The sequence below is a fragment of the Ornithodoros turicata genome, chromosome 8 (assembly GCF_037126465.1).
Source record: "Ornithodoros turicata isolate Travis chromosome 8, ASM3712646v1, whole genome shotgun sequence".
NCBI lineage: Eukaryota > Metazoa > Arthropoda > Arachnida > Ixodida > Argasidae > Ornithodoros > Ornithodoros turicata.
Genome location: NC_088208.1, coordinates 28261643 through 28276392, shown reverse-complemented (window position 1 = coordinate 28276392; position 14750 = coordinate 28261643). Strand labels below are relative to the sequence as shown.

At 46.8% G+C, this 14750-nt stretch overlaps 2 protein-coding genes across 3 annotated transcripts in view; both read right to left on the bottom strand.

Moving 5' to 3' along the window:
- The window catches only part of LOC135366854 (RING finger protein nhl-1-like), a 35301-nt gene extending 29741 nt beyond the window's left edge, over positions 1-5560 (bottom strand). Inside the window, exon 1 of one of the 2 annotated variants that reach the window (XM_064599799.1) lies at positions 5469-5560. The gene's annotated coding sequence lies outside the window, so the exon portion shown is untranslated. Of the gene's footprint in view, positions 1-2429; positions 2609-5468 lie in introns of those variants that run through there. The other variant, XM_064599798.1, reaches the window with a different exon arrangement.
- A 1625-nt stretch (positions 5561-7185) lies between these two features.
- Positions 7186-14444, bottom strand: LOC135366106 (uncharacterized). Its single transcript, XM_064598755.1, has 6 exons — positions 14199-14444; positions 11806-12016; positions 11169-11249; positions 8950-9060; positions 8364-8888; positions 7186-7592 (listed from the first exon to the last, which is right to left on the bottom strand). The coding sequence occupies exons 1-6, from the start codon at positions 14273-14275 to the stop codon at positions 7248-7250; spliced, it is 1350 nt and encodes a 449-aa protein (XP_064454825.1). The 5' UTR covers positions 14276-14444; the 3' UTR covers positions 7186-7247.
- Positions 14445-14750: the final 306 nt, after the last annotated feature.

Genomic DNA, 14750 nt, shown 5'->3' with positions numbered 1-14750 from the left:
CATGCTCGAAAGCAAATGTCACATTGAATTGTCAGTTGTCAAAGTTTTGAGCTACTTCTATTTCTTTTCTTTTCTTTTTTTTTTTTTTTTTTGTTATTCGATCCTTCTCTCGCGCGCCTCTCGCAAAAAAGGGGGTTTATTCAAATGCAAATAGAACGCAAAAAGTGGCAACTTCGAGACTTTGTTAAAGTGTACTACAAAATACGTAAAGTAGGTGTAATTGTACCTCACTGGTAGCGCGCTGTTCATGGTACCGGACACACGTAAAGACAAAGAATCACAGAGATATACCTACCAGGCGGGAGCTTAGGGTGATTATATGAGCACGTTTGTAATTACCTTGTATTTCTGCGTATATGTTTTTAATTGCCTCACTATACCACTTCGTGGATCTAACAAAGATATAGCTAAGATATAACTTTTTTTCTTTCAACGCCGCGTGCTGCTGCTACAGCATATCGTGAAATATAGGTCGCAACCACATGCGGAACGATACCCTCGCCTTCAATAAAATCTCTACACAAAGTTTTCCCAGTAAATAGCTCTGGATGCAACTTTTTCCGTGCTCTTCTAACTCTTGTTTCGGAAGCTGCTTTATGTTTTTTGTTTTTTTTCCCTCTTGATCGCCATGTTTCATCTGTTTGCACGCCAGTGACCTTCACACACCTGCTGCGAAACTTTAATAAAATGACGACGAGAGGGGTTCAATGCAGGCTGCTTTCCGCTGCCTGCTCTGGCATGGACGGTTTTGATGTTGTCGTCCTTGCGAACGCTTTCATTGCTTTTTAAAGCACAGCTGCGGGCAAACGGAGGAATGTGCACCACTTGTTGGCAATCGTGCACAGTCTAGGTGTCCTTGCTCCGCTGAGGGGTGAAGACGGGATGAAGTGGCCGTTTCGGTTTTATAACCTTATCATCAGGTTGATCTTAAAAGCGAGAGCTCGCCACGAATGAGCGTTTCTGGTTAGAATTCTGTAATCGGTACCCAAGCAGCACAATGTACTGAAAGTCGAGTGCATTTAGGGGTGGATTGGTAGGTAGAAGACCTTGAACAGACTAGTGAAACTAAAGATCATTGATAAGATACATACCGTCCACCCCTAGTGCACTCAACTTTCAGTACATTGTGCTGCTTGGGTAATCAATTGGGATTATCTAAACCGATGTCGTTTTACATATTTTATTCTTATTACGGCGTGGACGTGTCCGTAGAAAAACTGGAAGTTTTCCGGCTTGGCTTGGCTACGCTGGCATAAACTTGGCCTAAGGCTTGGCTATACAAAGCAACTTGTCGAGTTCACATTTTAGCGCGTGGTGGATTACATGAACATAGTGGGGCAACTTCAGAGGATACCGATGACAGTATTCGGGATCAGTTTAGCGGGACACTTTTTCCCGATACTGACGTTTTTATTATTTTTTCAGGTGACAGGGATCGGTGCGCCCAACCTTCGCTTTCTTCATCAATTATTGGTGTATACGACAAGAGGGATTTTCAGAATTAATAATAATTGGGACTTTTGCCTTGCAAGACGAATGAAATTATGCGCAGCACCGACGGTTCATTGGTTAATCATGCTCACGTCAGGATTCTGTTGCTAACAGACAGTACACTTCTTCGGGCTTGTTGGTACCTGGTTGAATACACTCTTTTAACGGTTTTAAAGCCACTTAAGGATGAGACGTCTGTTGACCTCAGCGCACTGGGCGTATTAAACATCGTTCGTTAAACGACGTGTTTGAGGCGATGAGTCGCGATGGACTAAGCAGACTATGGGTCGGAACGCTGTCGAGAGAGGCAAAGAGCATGAAAAATCGTCATCTGCAGTATTGGCACTGTGTCGGCACGGACTTTTGACAATAGCTTTCCGGGGAGGGGGGGGGGCGTATCGTTTGCTGAAAGAATAAAAGAGAGAGAGAAAGGGAGTGGGCAAACATTATGAGGAAAGCCTTGCGGCTTCACGCGCACAAAATATGTTGCGCTGATCTTGATTGGTCAATCACACTCACTTCGAGCATGCGTGCTTTCCATTTCCGCTTGTGTTAAGTTGCCTCAAGTGTTTAACAGAAACCACACGTTTTATGTTTTACAACAAAGCCAATGTTGCCAACTTCACGAGGCGAAACCAGTTAACGAAAAACTGGTCCACGGTCAAGATGGCTCGTCGAGATATTTATCTCGTTTTCCGAGCTGGAATCCCACAAAAATACGACTATTTCGCGTCTGCACTGATTGTTACATTACAAAATACCACAAAGCCCACGCAATACCACAGGTTATTGCTCGACTGGAACATTACACCTCGCAGAGACACCCACTAGGGCACGATACAAGTTCATCCGCTCCGCACCCACCTACTCGAATACGCGGACGGGTACATTGGGCGGGGCTATCGCTATAAGCTACATATAAAGAGCCATATACTCACACGGCACATCGTGATTCGGTAATTCATCAACGACGTCACCACCGCCAATCACAGACGTACGTCATCACCAGCGTCGTCCCGCGGCTTCCGACCTGAAAGTGGCATTTCTGCACGCGGGAAATCCGGCCAGCGGACGCCGCCTCATTCCTCTGGAGAAACCTGCTGGGGCACCGGCTGCAACGAGTGCCTCGCTGGCTAGCTGGCCGCGGCGGGCCTCGCGAAACGAGGATAATTGCGCATCGGCAGCAAGAGTGAAGTCGGGCTAGACCGGCTCTGACTTCCCGGTCTTTGTGATTTACTTCAGCTGGCGGAAAAGCGGCCTTGGTGCGCTCAGTCTGCTGCACGCTTTCTCCACGATGCGTTGTCGAAATTTTTCTCTAAAGGTTTCTTTTGTCCGAGTAATGGTGTTCTGTTCACCGTGGGTGACGCAAGTAAGATCCGTTTTAAGCCCCGTGAGGTGTTAAGGTGCAGTCCACTACGTACGGTATAGAGTAATTTGGGTAATGATCATGGTGGTGGTGGTAGAAGAAAAACTATGGAGATATCAGCCCGCTCACTGCGGGACAAGCTACTCCAGATCTAGTAGAGAAGAAGAAGAAAAAACAGGAAAAAACGTCTAAAAATACGAGAGCTCTGCTATGCTCTTAACGAAAGTGATGAGTGAGCGCTGTGCATCTTGACGATTAATCGGAGGCCATGAATCGCGATGAATCCATGCTGAGGCATAAGTTGATGGCATAAGAACTGTCTTAGAGTGGGATGTAAAAAGAACGATCATGCAGAGAGGTTTGACACAAAATGTAGGACTCGATAGTCAGCGCTCATGCTTGGGTGGTCACCTGCTACCTGTGGCGGTCAGCAAGTAAAATAAATATTCTATTGAGCTATGGAGCGAAGCAGGTATAGACGAGAGGCGCGGTCCTGTGCCCGTGAGAAATATCCAAAAGCTTCGACGCTCGAACGTTGCAGCAATGAGTTGACCCAAGGACCAAGTAGCACTCCCAATCTCAGAGGGCCTGTTGACAGACGTAATTCATGGTAGTTCATTGTCATTCCGTTGTAGTTCATGGGCAGCACAGTGCACGAGCAAGTGCTCCGTGTCCGCAAGTGTACCACAGGGCCGTGGGAGGGTCCGGGGAGTTAGTGATGTGCCGAATGTGAAGTTGAGTAAGCAGTTGTAAGGTTGTTACGAAAGCTGTTAATAGCATGGTGCGGGGCGCAAAAACTTTGTAGGAAATAAAGCAGAATATCTTCCTAAAACGTCAGTCTATTGGTAATACGTTGCAAGCAAAAGCGCTAAAACCACAAGAAGGACGAGACAACACAAGTAGTGCAAGTTGCAGAATGTCTTCTGCTTGCATTGTCTTACCCGCGGTACCTCAGGTATATATCTCACGCGGATAAAGATCGACTACATGAGACATGGTTCCAGGCCCTAGTGCCCGGCATTGTGTCTTTAAAGCGAAAGTTCCCGAACACGCCATAAAAAACTTCGCTTCTGTACCGCTTCTGTACTGCTTCTGTGGACTTTCTTCCTCGCCTGCCGACGGTGATATGGGCTTTCGTCTTTGGCGCGGAGGGTAAATAATGTTCATTGTTTTATGGGCTAACCCCGCTTTGTTATCTTCATCATTAGCCCTGCTCATGTCGATTTTGTTTAACACTAATATATGTCTAGAATTTTTCACTTGTCAGAGTGCGTATTGTACACCAAATGCGGACTTCTCCTCCACTTTCGTCCTCCCTCTCTAATACTCCTCTTATCTCAGGCTACTATAGTACGGTTACACCCTTGTAATAACTGTACGATCGAGCATTCTCTGTTACACAAGGCTCGCTGTAAAGAGAGAATGGGGGACCTTTCAAAGGCCCGTCACATCTAGGCCTACAGACGATGTCAGGCTTGCCTATCATGGGAGACGATGTGAAGTACAGCTCTCTCCACCACACCAGCCATATCCATGAACAGAACCGGGCATGTTAGGTCGTGTTTCGTGTGGAACATACGCAGCTGTTACGAGTAACTCATGTTGCTATGACACAGGGGTCATGGTAGCATCGTCAAATCCTCTAAGTGACGGAATACACAGTAAGGTGTGCTAGTTATGCCCAACGGTCAGTCAAACGCAATACGAAGTTGCAGATCCGTGCCAATGAGATATGCGATGCATCGCATCTTGACTCATTGAGTTGCATTGCATCCATTGGTTGCTTCTTGACCTATTTGCCATCAGGCAAATGCGCAGTACTTAACAACAGATTACTGTGGCAGCATAATGTCATCTTTCTGTCTAAAATATATCCTTATACTCCGAGTGCCTGGCACTACAGAAAGAAAAAAAAATGTTGGGTAACGTGCCTGCCTGCTGATGTCAAGCCTCCTAATTCAAACCCGACGAAGGACACGAGGTGGTGACGAGAACACAATCCTACGTGCTAAGACTTCAGCGCACGTTGACGGATGGTATCGGGATAGCTCCAGTATATGGAACAGCGTACTCGAGTCGGCTCGAGCCCACACTCTTAAAAATGAACTTCACCGCATAGCTTGCTCCAAGCCAACCATCATCTCGAATGATATCGTTATCTGCCCTGATTTGTTGAAAACGGGAGGCGTACGCCTTTTTTGTACACATTTATGCTGTTCATAATTGTCACAAAAAAAGGCTTACGCCTCCCGTTTTGAACAAATCAGGGCAGATAACGATATCATTCGAGATGATGGTTAGCTTGGAGCGTGCTATGCGGTGAAGTTCATTTTTAAGAGTGCAGTAATGCAAGGTGAGCTTTCAAGCGGAGACGATGTCGTGCACAACAAACCTCAGCTGTCTATGAGGCCGAAACTACACCTCGCAAAAACTATACCCCGAAACTATACCGAAACAATCCCCCGCAAAAACTTGGCCTCTCTGAAGCTCTCCTGCCGTAAACTACGGAGTGCGCCTCGTAATCGAGGATGTAACCACTTCTGGTTATTCAAGGTATCATATCAACAATATCCAGATAATTATGCGTTATGGTAAATTAATCTTCACCAACCTCAGCCTGCAGGTCGGAGCACCCGGCGGGCGACGTTTCGGTGCGACACACACACGTACACAATACGCTGCTGCCGAAGTCAATCCGACGTCCAACTAACCCGACTGGTTTACGAACAATAGAACACACAAAGGAGGCACGGAGTTTTCCAAAATTACTTTTCATCCCACACTCACCCTCTGACGGTGTTGACTCCTGCCAAGGCTGCGATGGTGTACTGGTACAAGGGCAGCAAAAAAGAAAGCAACGAAGCTGCAAGAGAAAGTTGTTCTGGAAGCGCGAACGCCCAAACTTAAAACGAGATGCCGAAACTCAAGCTACGGTGTGGGTGAACATTCCGCAACCGTGCTTAATTTTTTTTTTTCTCGCTGCATTTTTTTTTGTTCTTCTCTCATTATGCGTGCACATGTTTACAAAGGTATTACACTCTAAAAACAGATGGTGGTGGTGGTGATAGTGAAAGGGCTCGCTGTTGTCGGCTTCACAGAGGTGGGTAACGTCACGACTGACGCCCTGGGGAATGTGCGTCCTGGGCCGACTTCTAAGAGAACTTCACCGCATAGCACGGTGAAGGCCAACCATTGCACATAATGATGCATTTATCACTCCTGATCCGTGGAAAGCGTGGGGCGTACGCCTTTTTTTAGAACTACATAAGTATTACACAAAAGGCGTATACGCCTCCCGTTTTTAACCAATTAGGGGGCAACACGATGTCATTCGGGATGGTGGTTGGCTAAGAGCCTGCTACGTGGTGAAGTTCTGCTTTTCGAAGTCTGCCCAGGACGCGCATTCCCCAGGGCGTCAGTCGTGACGTTGCCCACCTTGAGGAGCGGCGAGAGAATGTTAACTCGCGTGACTTCCGGTGTACCGGTGACTTCCCTCGAAGTGAGACCGACGACGACGCAAGACGCAGAACGTGACAGGCATGGTGGAACAGAAACACTACTCAGCGGAAGCTGGCGCAGTCACGTGACCGAAACCCAACCAGATTTCGCAACCGCTCCGACGGCGTTGGCGAGAGCACTCTGGAGCGCTCAGAGTTGGAGGAAAGAGCTCCACATGAACCAGTCGAATGCAGTAAGAGTGCTCTGTTTCGACCACTCGAAGATGAAACGTCGCTCCAGGGCGCCCTAGAGCTATCGGAAGCCACCAGTAGAAGACACCATTAGAGTCCTACCAGCCGTGACGTAAGCATGGGTGCAGGGGCAATTCACGACAGAATAACCGAGGTAGCACCTCCGATCTACTAAAAATCCGTACCGTCTAGATCCGTCCCTGATTACAAGCTCACCTCGCAGTGTCTGCGAGCACAACACCGTCATACCATTCCCGTATTTACTACGTACTGTATACAGGACCGTTTGGTCCTTGTGTAGTTGGTCTTGTTTAGCCTAAGAACGGCACTTCGGGGTGAGGGATGCGGCACTTTTTTGCGGCACTTCATTGTCCAGACAGCACTTATAAAACGAAAACGTAACTCTGTTTGAGACGCTGTCACATTTTTAAAATATTTAGCCGTTCACGTCGTAAGTATTGAGTGAAATACATATGGCGACGATGCGTGGTCTTGGGTTGAATACGAGTGTGTCGATGCCACCGCCAAGGCTCACGATGATTGCACACATAAAAATGGCTTCGATTATTTTAATTAAAAAAAAAGGCAAACGAAAATATTTATGCTCATGTAACACTTCGTTGGTGGTCTCACGGGAAGCACCATTTTTAATTGGTCTTTGTTCAATTCAATTGTAATGGAAACTATAGTTTCTGATAATGTCACGATTCATCCGACGAAAGCATTGCTTCGAGGATATCTACAATGAAATCTGTATCCGATTTCGGTCTTTTGAGTTGCAAGGATTCCAGAACGGGCTCTGGAGGTGGATGCCTTTTCTTGAATTCCACCAGCAGTTTCTTAGCCTTGCTGTGGTTTTCCTGTAACTTCACGTTCTTTTTGGCGAGCGCCCTGACCTTTCGGCTCATGGAATCGACTTTGTCTTGGAGCTGGTTCACCCTCCATTGCATTAGGGTATGCAAGGATGTCCTCTGTTTCTTTTGCGCCACAGCTGTCTTCTCAACTACCTGGGCAGGAACTGAGGAACTTGAAGGTGCTTCCGTTTGCTAGAAAGATGAGGGATAAATATTTAAAAAAAGGAAAGAAACCCCTTGGGTCGAAAGAAACAACGGGCCGGTTGGCCCGTTGTTGGCCACACCGAAGTGGCGTGGTCACGACTATAGCAAAAAGAAAGAAAAAAGGACACACAGGCCGGACGGACGGATGGTGGATAGAGGAGGATGACGGATGCGGTGAGGGTGCACGAGTTCGTCTGGGAGAGCAAAGTATTATATGTTAAAACGCAATTTCACCACATAGCACGCTCGTAGCCAACAGTCATTCCGAGTGATACCATTTTGTGTTCTGATTTGTTGAAAATCAGAGGAGGAACCTAAGACATTATGCATGTCCCCAAATAGGCGCCTCCCCCTGTTTTGAACAAATCGGGGCACAGAATGAGGTCATTCGGAATGACGGTTGGCTATAGGAGCGTGTTATGTGGTGAAGCTCTGTTTTAACAGTGTGGAGTGTAGCGCCTCACGCGCACTCTCCGGTCGCCTACGCCAATCCGGTTGACGTAACGCAACGAGCCACCTGATTGGCACTCCCACGTGCGTCACGTAGTGACGTGAACCCCACTAATTCTTCAATGGGGAGGAGTCCGAAGAATTCTTGATCGCGTGCAGATCAAAGACAGGTCAGCTACAATCATTCCTTGTTTAACAGATGTTGAAAACATTTGTTGTTCAACTCCCCTCCCCAGCCAAGAGAGAGAGGGAGAAAGAGTGGATGTGCGCTGCTCGTCTACAATGATATGTTACCATTTTTGTACCCACCTTAGCCGTGCTAGCATAGCGATGATCCAACGAGTTCGCATGGATGCCGTTCGATGTAGATACGCTTCTCTTGGGATTGTTCGCCGACGGTTCTAGTGCACTTTTGCTGTTTGTCAATGTTTCCGGTGCAGCTGTGTTCGCCGATGTCTCTCGTGCACATTTCCCCCTTGGCGGTGTTCCTCGAGCACTTCTGTCGCTTGCCGGTTTTCCTCGTGTAATTCTGCCGCTTTCTGACGCTTGTCGTGCACTTTCGCCGCTTAACGACGATTCTCCTGAACTTTTGCTGCTTGACGACGATTCTCCTGAACTTTTGCTGCTTGCCAGGGACTCTAGCGAACTTGTACTGCTCGATGCGGATGAAATCTTTGAAGAGGATGATATTTTTTTATATGGGGTGTCCGTTCTCGTTGGTGTCGCTGTGCCACCTTGGCTTTGTCTTCTTGCCTCTTTCTGGGACTCATTTGTAACTTGTGCAGTACCTGAACATCGTTTCATCTCTGCTTTTATTATTGCGACGGCCTCCTCCTATACATAAAAAAGCGCAGTTTAATTATTACTATCATTGGGCCTCACTTTAATATCTCACCAGGGAGAATGATCTGGTGTCGGAATGTTGCGCTTTTGGCATCTGCTCCGAACATTTCCCGTTGTCTTTGTTTCCATTATCAGCTTCTGATTTTCTATCTGGATCAGGACCCTGAAACAAACAAGAAGAAAAGAATAAAGTGATAGACCTGCAGACAAAATGAAGTAGACTGTTGTTGCCTTTTGTATTATAATTGTGCATTGCAGAACCAGTGCCTTTCACAGCACTTGCGAGGAGCGCGACAGGACAAGGTCTTCTGGAAATGGCGATCTTGCCAGACGAATATGGTTTATTCGGATGACGTCACTCGAAGGGGAGCGTCAAAGTAGCTAGCGGACTTGCTACCACGAAGCAGGTCCTGACCGTCCAGTTCTCATGCATTCACCGTTCATATGGTGTTTCTAATTTCTTGTACATTGCGAATATTACTTGTACCATACCAAAATAACTCCCATGTTTTCAAAGTTAATAATCTCCTGAACGTACGGCAGCAAAGGGAAACCGAAATCAAACTTTCCAGGAGGGGGCTGCTTACAGGGACCTATTCCGTGTTGAAAAATCGGATCTTTCGTAGCAGTATTTCGGATAGAAAATAAATGAACAAATTCGCGAGTCCATGCTGTATTATAGAAACACAAATGTTAATACAGACACTACAGAAAAGGTAATGACCGCAAGGGTCCTTGTTGTATTTTCATAAATAAAATACACCAAATAGCTTAGAACGTAACAGTATTCAGCACCTTTGCGTTTCTCCAAAGGTGATCTGTGCATCTCCAAAAGTGCATCGCTCGTCTTGTGACCACCACCGAACTTTTCAATAGGTTGCACAACAGTAAAAAGTGAACTTATCGCGAGAGTCGAAGTGAATGGGGGCTACGCAACAACAATAGGAAACTTGAATGGAGCTCAAAAGGTCACTGATCGCCGCTCTGGGGGCAATCGTTGCTAAGCGTGAACTGCGAAGGTCTGTCGTCGGTGTCAGGTCATCCCTCACCCAAAACAGTACCAAGCGCCCATTCCAGCAAATAAGTGCAGGAGCCAGGATCTCAGAATGGGGAATCGAATTGGGATTTCCCATCTTCTGCGTCTCCCGAACACTATTCAGCGGAACCGAAATATTCGTAATACGTCGACCCCTCGTCTCGGCGTTTCGCTTACTACAAGCTCACTTGCTACTTAACCATGCTTTCGGAATACAGTAAGCAAACTTCAAGGCATATGTATACAGGAATTTGCAAAAAGGCATCCGGCTGATGAGAAAAGAGAACCGAGAACTCTAATAGACCTCTCCCTGTTTGTAAACAAATGACGTCATAGTGCTCGACAGCGCCACCAATATGGTAGAGGGGGGGGGATATACGTTTATTTCGGAAAGGTCAGCCTGACCGAAGGTCGGCTTGGTATTCCTAAATCAAAATATAAAAACAAATATAAGATGATGAGGGTGGCGTGATGTGTAGATGACATGAAAGGTCAACTCATAATTTGTCCGTGAGGTCTGTCATGTGGAGAAAGTCGAGGAAAGCTCGAGTGACGCACCACTGACGGGAGTGTCGGACAGGGCCAAGTAATAAAGGAAGGTCTATGTGTGTGTGTGTCCCAGAGCAGTCAGGCGTCCTTTGAGGGTGTCGCGTGCAGTGTCGTAACGTCTGCAGTGCAGTATAGTAGATGCGCTGTGTCTGCTTCTACCCTGCACGTTGCGCATGCTGAGGAGTTCAGTTGGCCCATCTTGTATAGCAGTGACGGTGTTCGGGCTACGTTTAACCGTAAACGGTGCACGATAGTTTCTTCCCTTCGGGTGAGCCGCAGAGTGGTCATGTATTCCATCTTCGGGTCGATAGAGTGGTAGAGTTCAACTATGCTCGAAGGTAGGGGTGAACAAGGTCGCGCCCGAAAGCCATGGTCTTGAGGGGACCACGATGGTCCCTGAAAGGGATGCGACCTTTGGTCCTACTTTTCTTTCAATAAGAGGCAGCGGACAAGTGCCCATTCGTGGAACCCAGCCCTCCCCTTTCGATTTGGTTTGGTCTCAGTCTGTCTACCAACATCATGACGTTTCTCGGGTAGGGGTCTACGGTTACCGGTTAATTTCATGTTGGCTATGAAAGAAGGCTCAGGGAACAGAAGAAGTTGCGAACAAAAATGCTACGAACAGAGGGTTCCGTACATGTAACTTATGGATGTAGCGCAACGGCATGAAATCATGATCCTCTCACCTTTGCAGTAGAACCGGTCGCCTCTTTCACTGCGGTGCTTGGAGGCTCTTGCTTCTTCTTTCGTTGTCTTTTACTTTTTACCTATTTAGGAATCCGCAACAAATTAAATGCGCAGTTCGAATGCATGCGGCACAGGGAGAGATATGGATCAAAATCAAGTTTCTCCCGATTGACATTCGTAGAACATTGTCACCTCTCTCATAAGTAACTGTTCACACATAGGTTTATATCGTCTCGTCCACAATTCACACAATAACGCTCAGCGTTCAGAAAGAACTCTTTCTCAGGTACCGGTACTTTCTATAGACGGGGAACGCAGCAAGAAAGAAAAAGAAAAACAAACAAAGAAAGAGCGAGACACCAGGAAAACCGTTGTTCCTTCAATATCACATTTACTGCCTTGCCATTCAGGCACACGTTTCTGGAGAACCGCTCCGATTTCAACGTAATACTCTCATAACTTGGTACACGTTAGTTTGGACACACTACACGTGACGGCCCTCTCTGTATGACGAATATGGTCTGTCCAAAGAGCGGTTACTCATAAACGAATACGCCTGAAAGCAATTAATTACAAACCAAAGCAACGGTCGTCGCGGATTAGATTTTTCTTTTTCTTTTTTCTTCAAAAATATACCTGTTTAGGAGCAGGTGGAGTGTACTTGAAGATGGATGGAACGGCCTCCTCTCTGAGACGCGTCGTCTGGCCTGTCCTGTCAAAGCACTCTGGGGTAAAGTGGTCAGAGCAGAGCTGAGCTGACGGCCTGGCTCTCCATTCGTTTTCACGCCCCAAACTGCGACCCACAGCTGCCTCCCACAGTTTCCTCCGGACTTCATTTTTGGGAAATCTAGAAACGTTAGGAAAATAGCAGCACGAGGATCACGTCTTGTGCAACGCCAACGAAACTACGAAACCATAAGGCAGTGAACATGAAAGACATAATTAAAGGTGATCTAAAATGCAAAAACAAATTCACTTCAAATTACGTTACAGGCTATATGTTAATTTCGTACTTGTTATCATAATCCAGAATTTTGATTCCGTTGCAGAGCTTGTCAATTGGCAAGCTAATCAAAATTGTACCGGACTTTTTCTTGCTGCGGCGCTAAGCAGTGGACGTCGTTTCACCTCGTGCATCGGCGTTTGTAGTCCATGCTGCGCGTGCACGCGCGTGCCACGCCATGGAGGTAGTCCCGGCGAAAAACGACAGTGCGCGTTGCGAAGCGGGCTTGGGAGCGGAGTAAAACCAAAGTCCTGTGTTTTTGCAGTCAGCTATTTTACCAATGCTTTAGCACGCAGTCATGTGCTTTCTTTTTACTGCACAAAATACGTACGAAAGGATGGACTTGCAATGCGTGAACAAATGTGTACAAGGTACATACGGACTAAATAACAATATACACAAACAACAAGAACGATCAAGCAAGAAGAACATGTACATAATAATTTCTCATGTGCGAAAGGAGGTGATGTGTCTAACATGTGTATGCATGTGTCTATGTATAACGGCTAAACTCAAAACTTTTGTAGCCATGAAACAATAATGCATTCGATAAGCATTTATGCACAGTAGGTCAATTATATAGATATTACTTGTAAGTGTGTATTTATCTGAAAGAAAAAAAAAAGACATTATTATTATGCTATTATTAAATAAGCATTTATGCCAAGTGAGTCAAATACATATAGATATACTTGTAAGTAAGTATTATGTGAAAAAAATGACATTATTTTTATTATCATTATTATTGAACATTTTATTATCGCACCATGACTCGGTTGTACTGTCGAGTGGCAAAGGAGCTGGTTTATTCTGCCTCTTCGTCTTTTTTTCTTGTGTGTGTGTGTTTGTCTGAGGTTGCGTTCGTTTATTCGACTCGAACAACTCGAGAGCCGAGAGAGTAGACTCTTGGTGGGCGAAAATGCCGCGGCGCGGCTCTCATGACGTCGCCCACGCGACACTAACTCCCGTTCTAAAATTCGACGATTCAACACTAGAGGTGCTCAAGAGTCGACTCACAGCGACTCTCCTTTCGAGGTGGGTCGCTAGAGTCGATGACGTACGATGGCTCTCATACGTCACGACTCCGACTCGCGGGTCGCGCGAGTTTAATAAACGAACACACCCTGAGATCTTTGCGAGAAATCACCAATAGCCTTCGAAAATGTTAAGACAAACCCTATGTGTGATACACAAAATCATTACCATTACCTTCCCTTTACGCCACTCGCGCAACGTCAAACAATATGCTATGGCGGGCACTTCAGTTTTATTTATTTTCTATTTGCGGCAGATTCCTTCTATTTTTCCCATACGCTGTACTCCGGAGCGCGCTCAGGTGCTGTCCACATATCGTACCACGTGACGGAGAGGGCGCGGGAAGGAGACAGACCCCAAGGAGACAGCGCAGCGCAAGGAGCCCGTGGTAGCCACCTGTCGGCGGGCCCGTCGTCCTGACCCAGCTTCATCCTTCGCTCCGCATACCATCCTATTCTAGATTCCTACAAAAATGCTTTTGCAGTGTTCTGCAACAAGGGTTGCGTTCATTTATTTGCTGGCGCCAGTCAGAGTCTTGACGGATCATACCCACCGTACGTCATCAATTAGACGGGCATGACGTCACGAGAGCCGCGTCGCGGCATTTTTGCGCACCAAGAATCAAGTAAAGGAACGTTCCCGGTGACGTCATTCAGAGTTCCGACCACAGGGGAAGGGGACGTCGTTGGAAAAAGGCGCAGTGTAATCGGTCATGAAAGCCATGGACCCCGTTTTCGGCTTTCCTTATAACTACAATTAATTGGGGACAAGTGAAACTGCTGATGACGCTGCTGACTCCTCGGTGAGACGAAAAGGAGAACACCAGATAGCGTCTATCCTACCTCTACCTCTATGGCTGCGTTGCTCCGTAGAACGGTAGAACGCAGCGGGATGAGCGATATCTGTTCATGGTATGCTCCTTAGAATAGGACGTTGTCACTTCGACGGCTAGGTATAGGAACAATCCACTGAATGCAATTAAAAGCCTAACCTGTGAAATGTAATGCCGTGCTTCTTGCCTGGAATCAGTCGTTTGGTGCAGCCATGAGCAGCGCAGCTGGTAACCATTTCGAACAACGGTGCTGAACGGATGCAGGATTCTAATTGAAGTCAGCGTCCTCAATCAGATGTGATAGTTTGTCAAAGTCACCAGTTAGTATAATACTGTTAAGATGGTTCACAAAGCATTTTGCCTCCTTCAACATGGCTACCAATAAACAAACTCGCCTGTGTGTTGCGCTGATCGCGCCACCTATACGCGAAATGGGGCTACCTATTTTCCCTCATGGTTCCGGTACCGATTAGGAGGTGGCGGTACCTGTTCTGGAGGCGGCTGACGAGAGGATTCTCGTGTTTGTTATGAATTCAGTGCTAGAACGCAAGAAAAAGTTACGAAAAAGTAAAAGAGCGCAGTGCCGGATTCATGGGAGGGCAGACGGGGCACTTGCCCCGGGGCCCCCACCAGTAAGGTCTTGTCCAAGGGAAATCTGTTTTGCATGCCTGAAACGCATCTCTGAAACGGAAACTTGGTAAAAATCTGTCC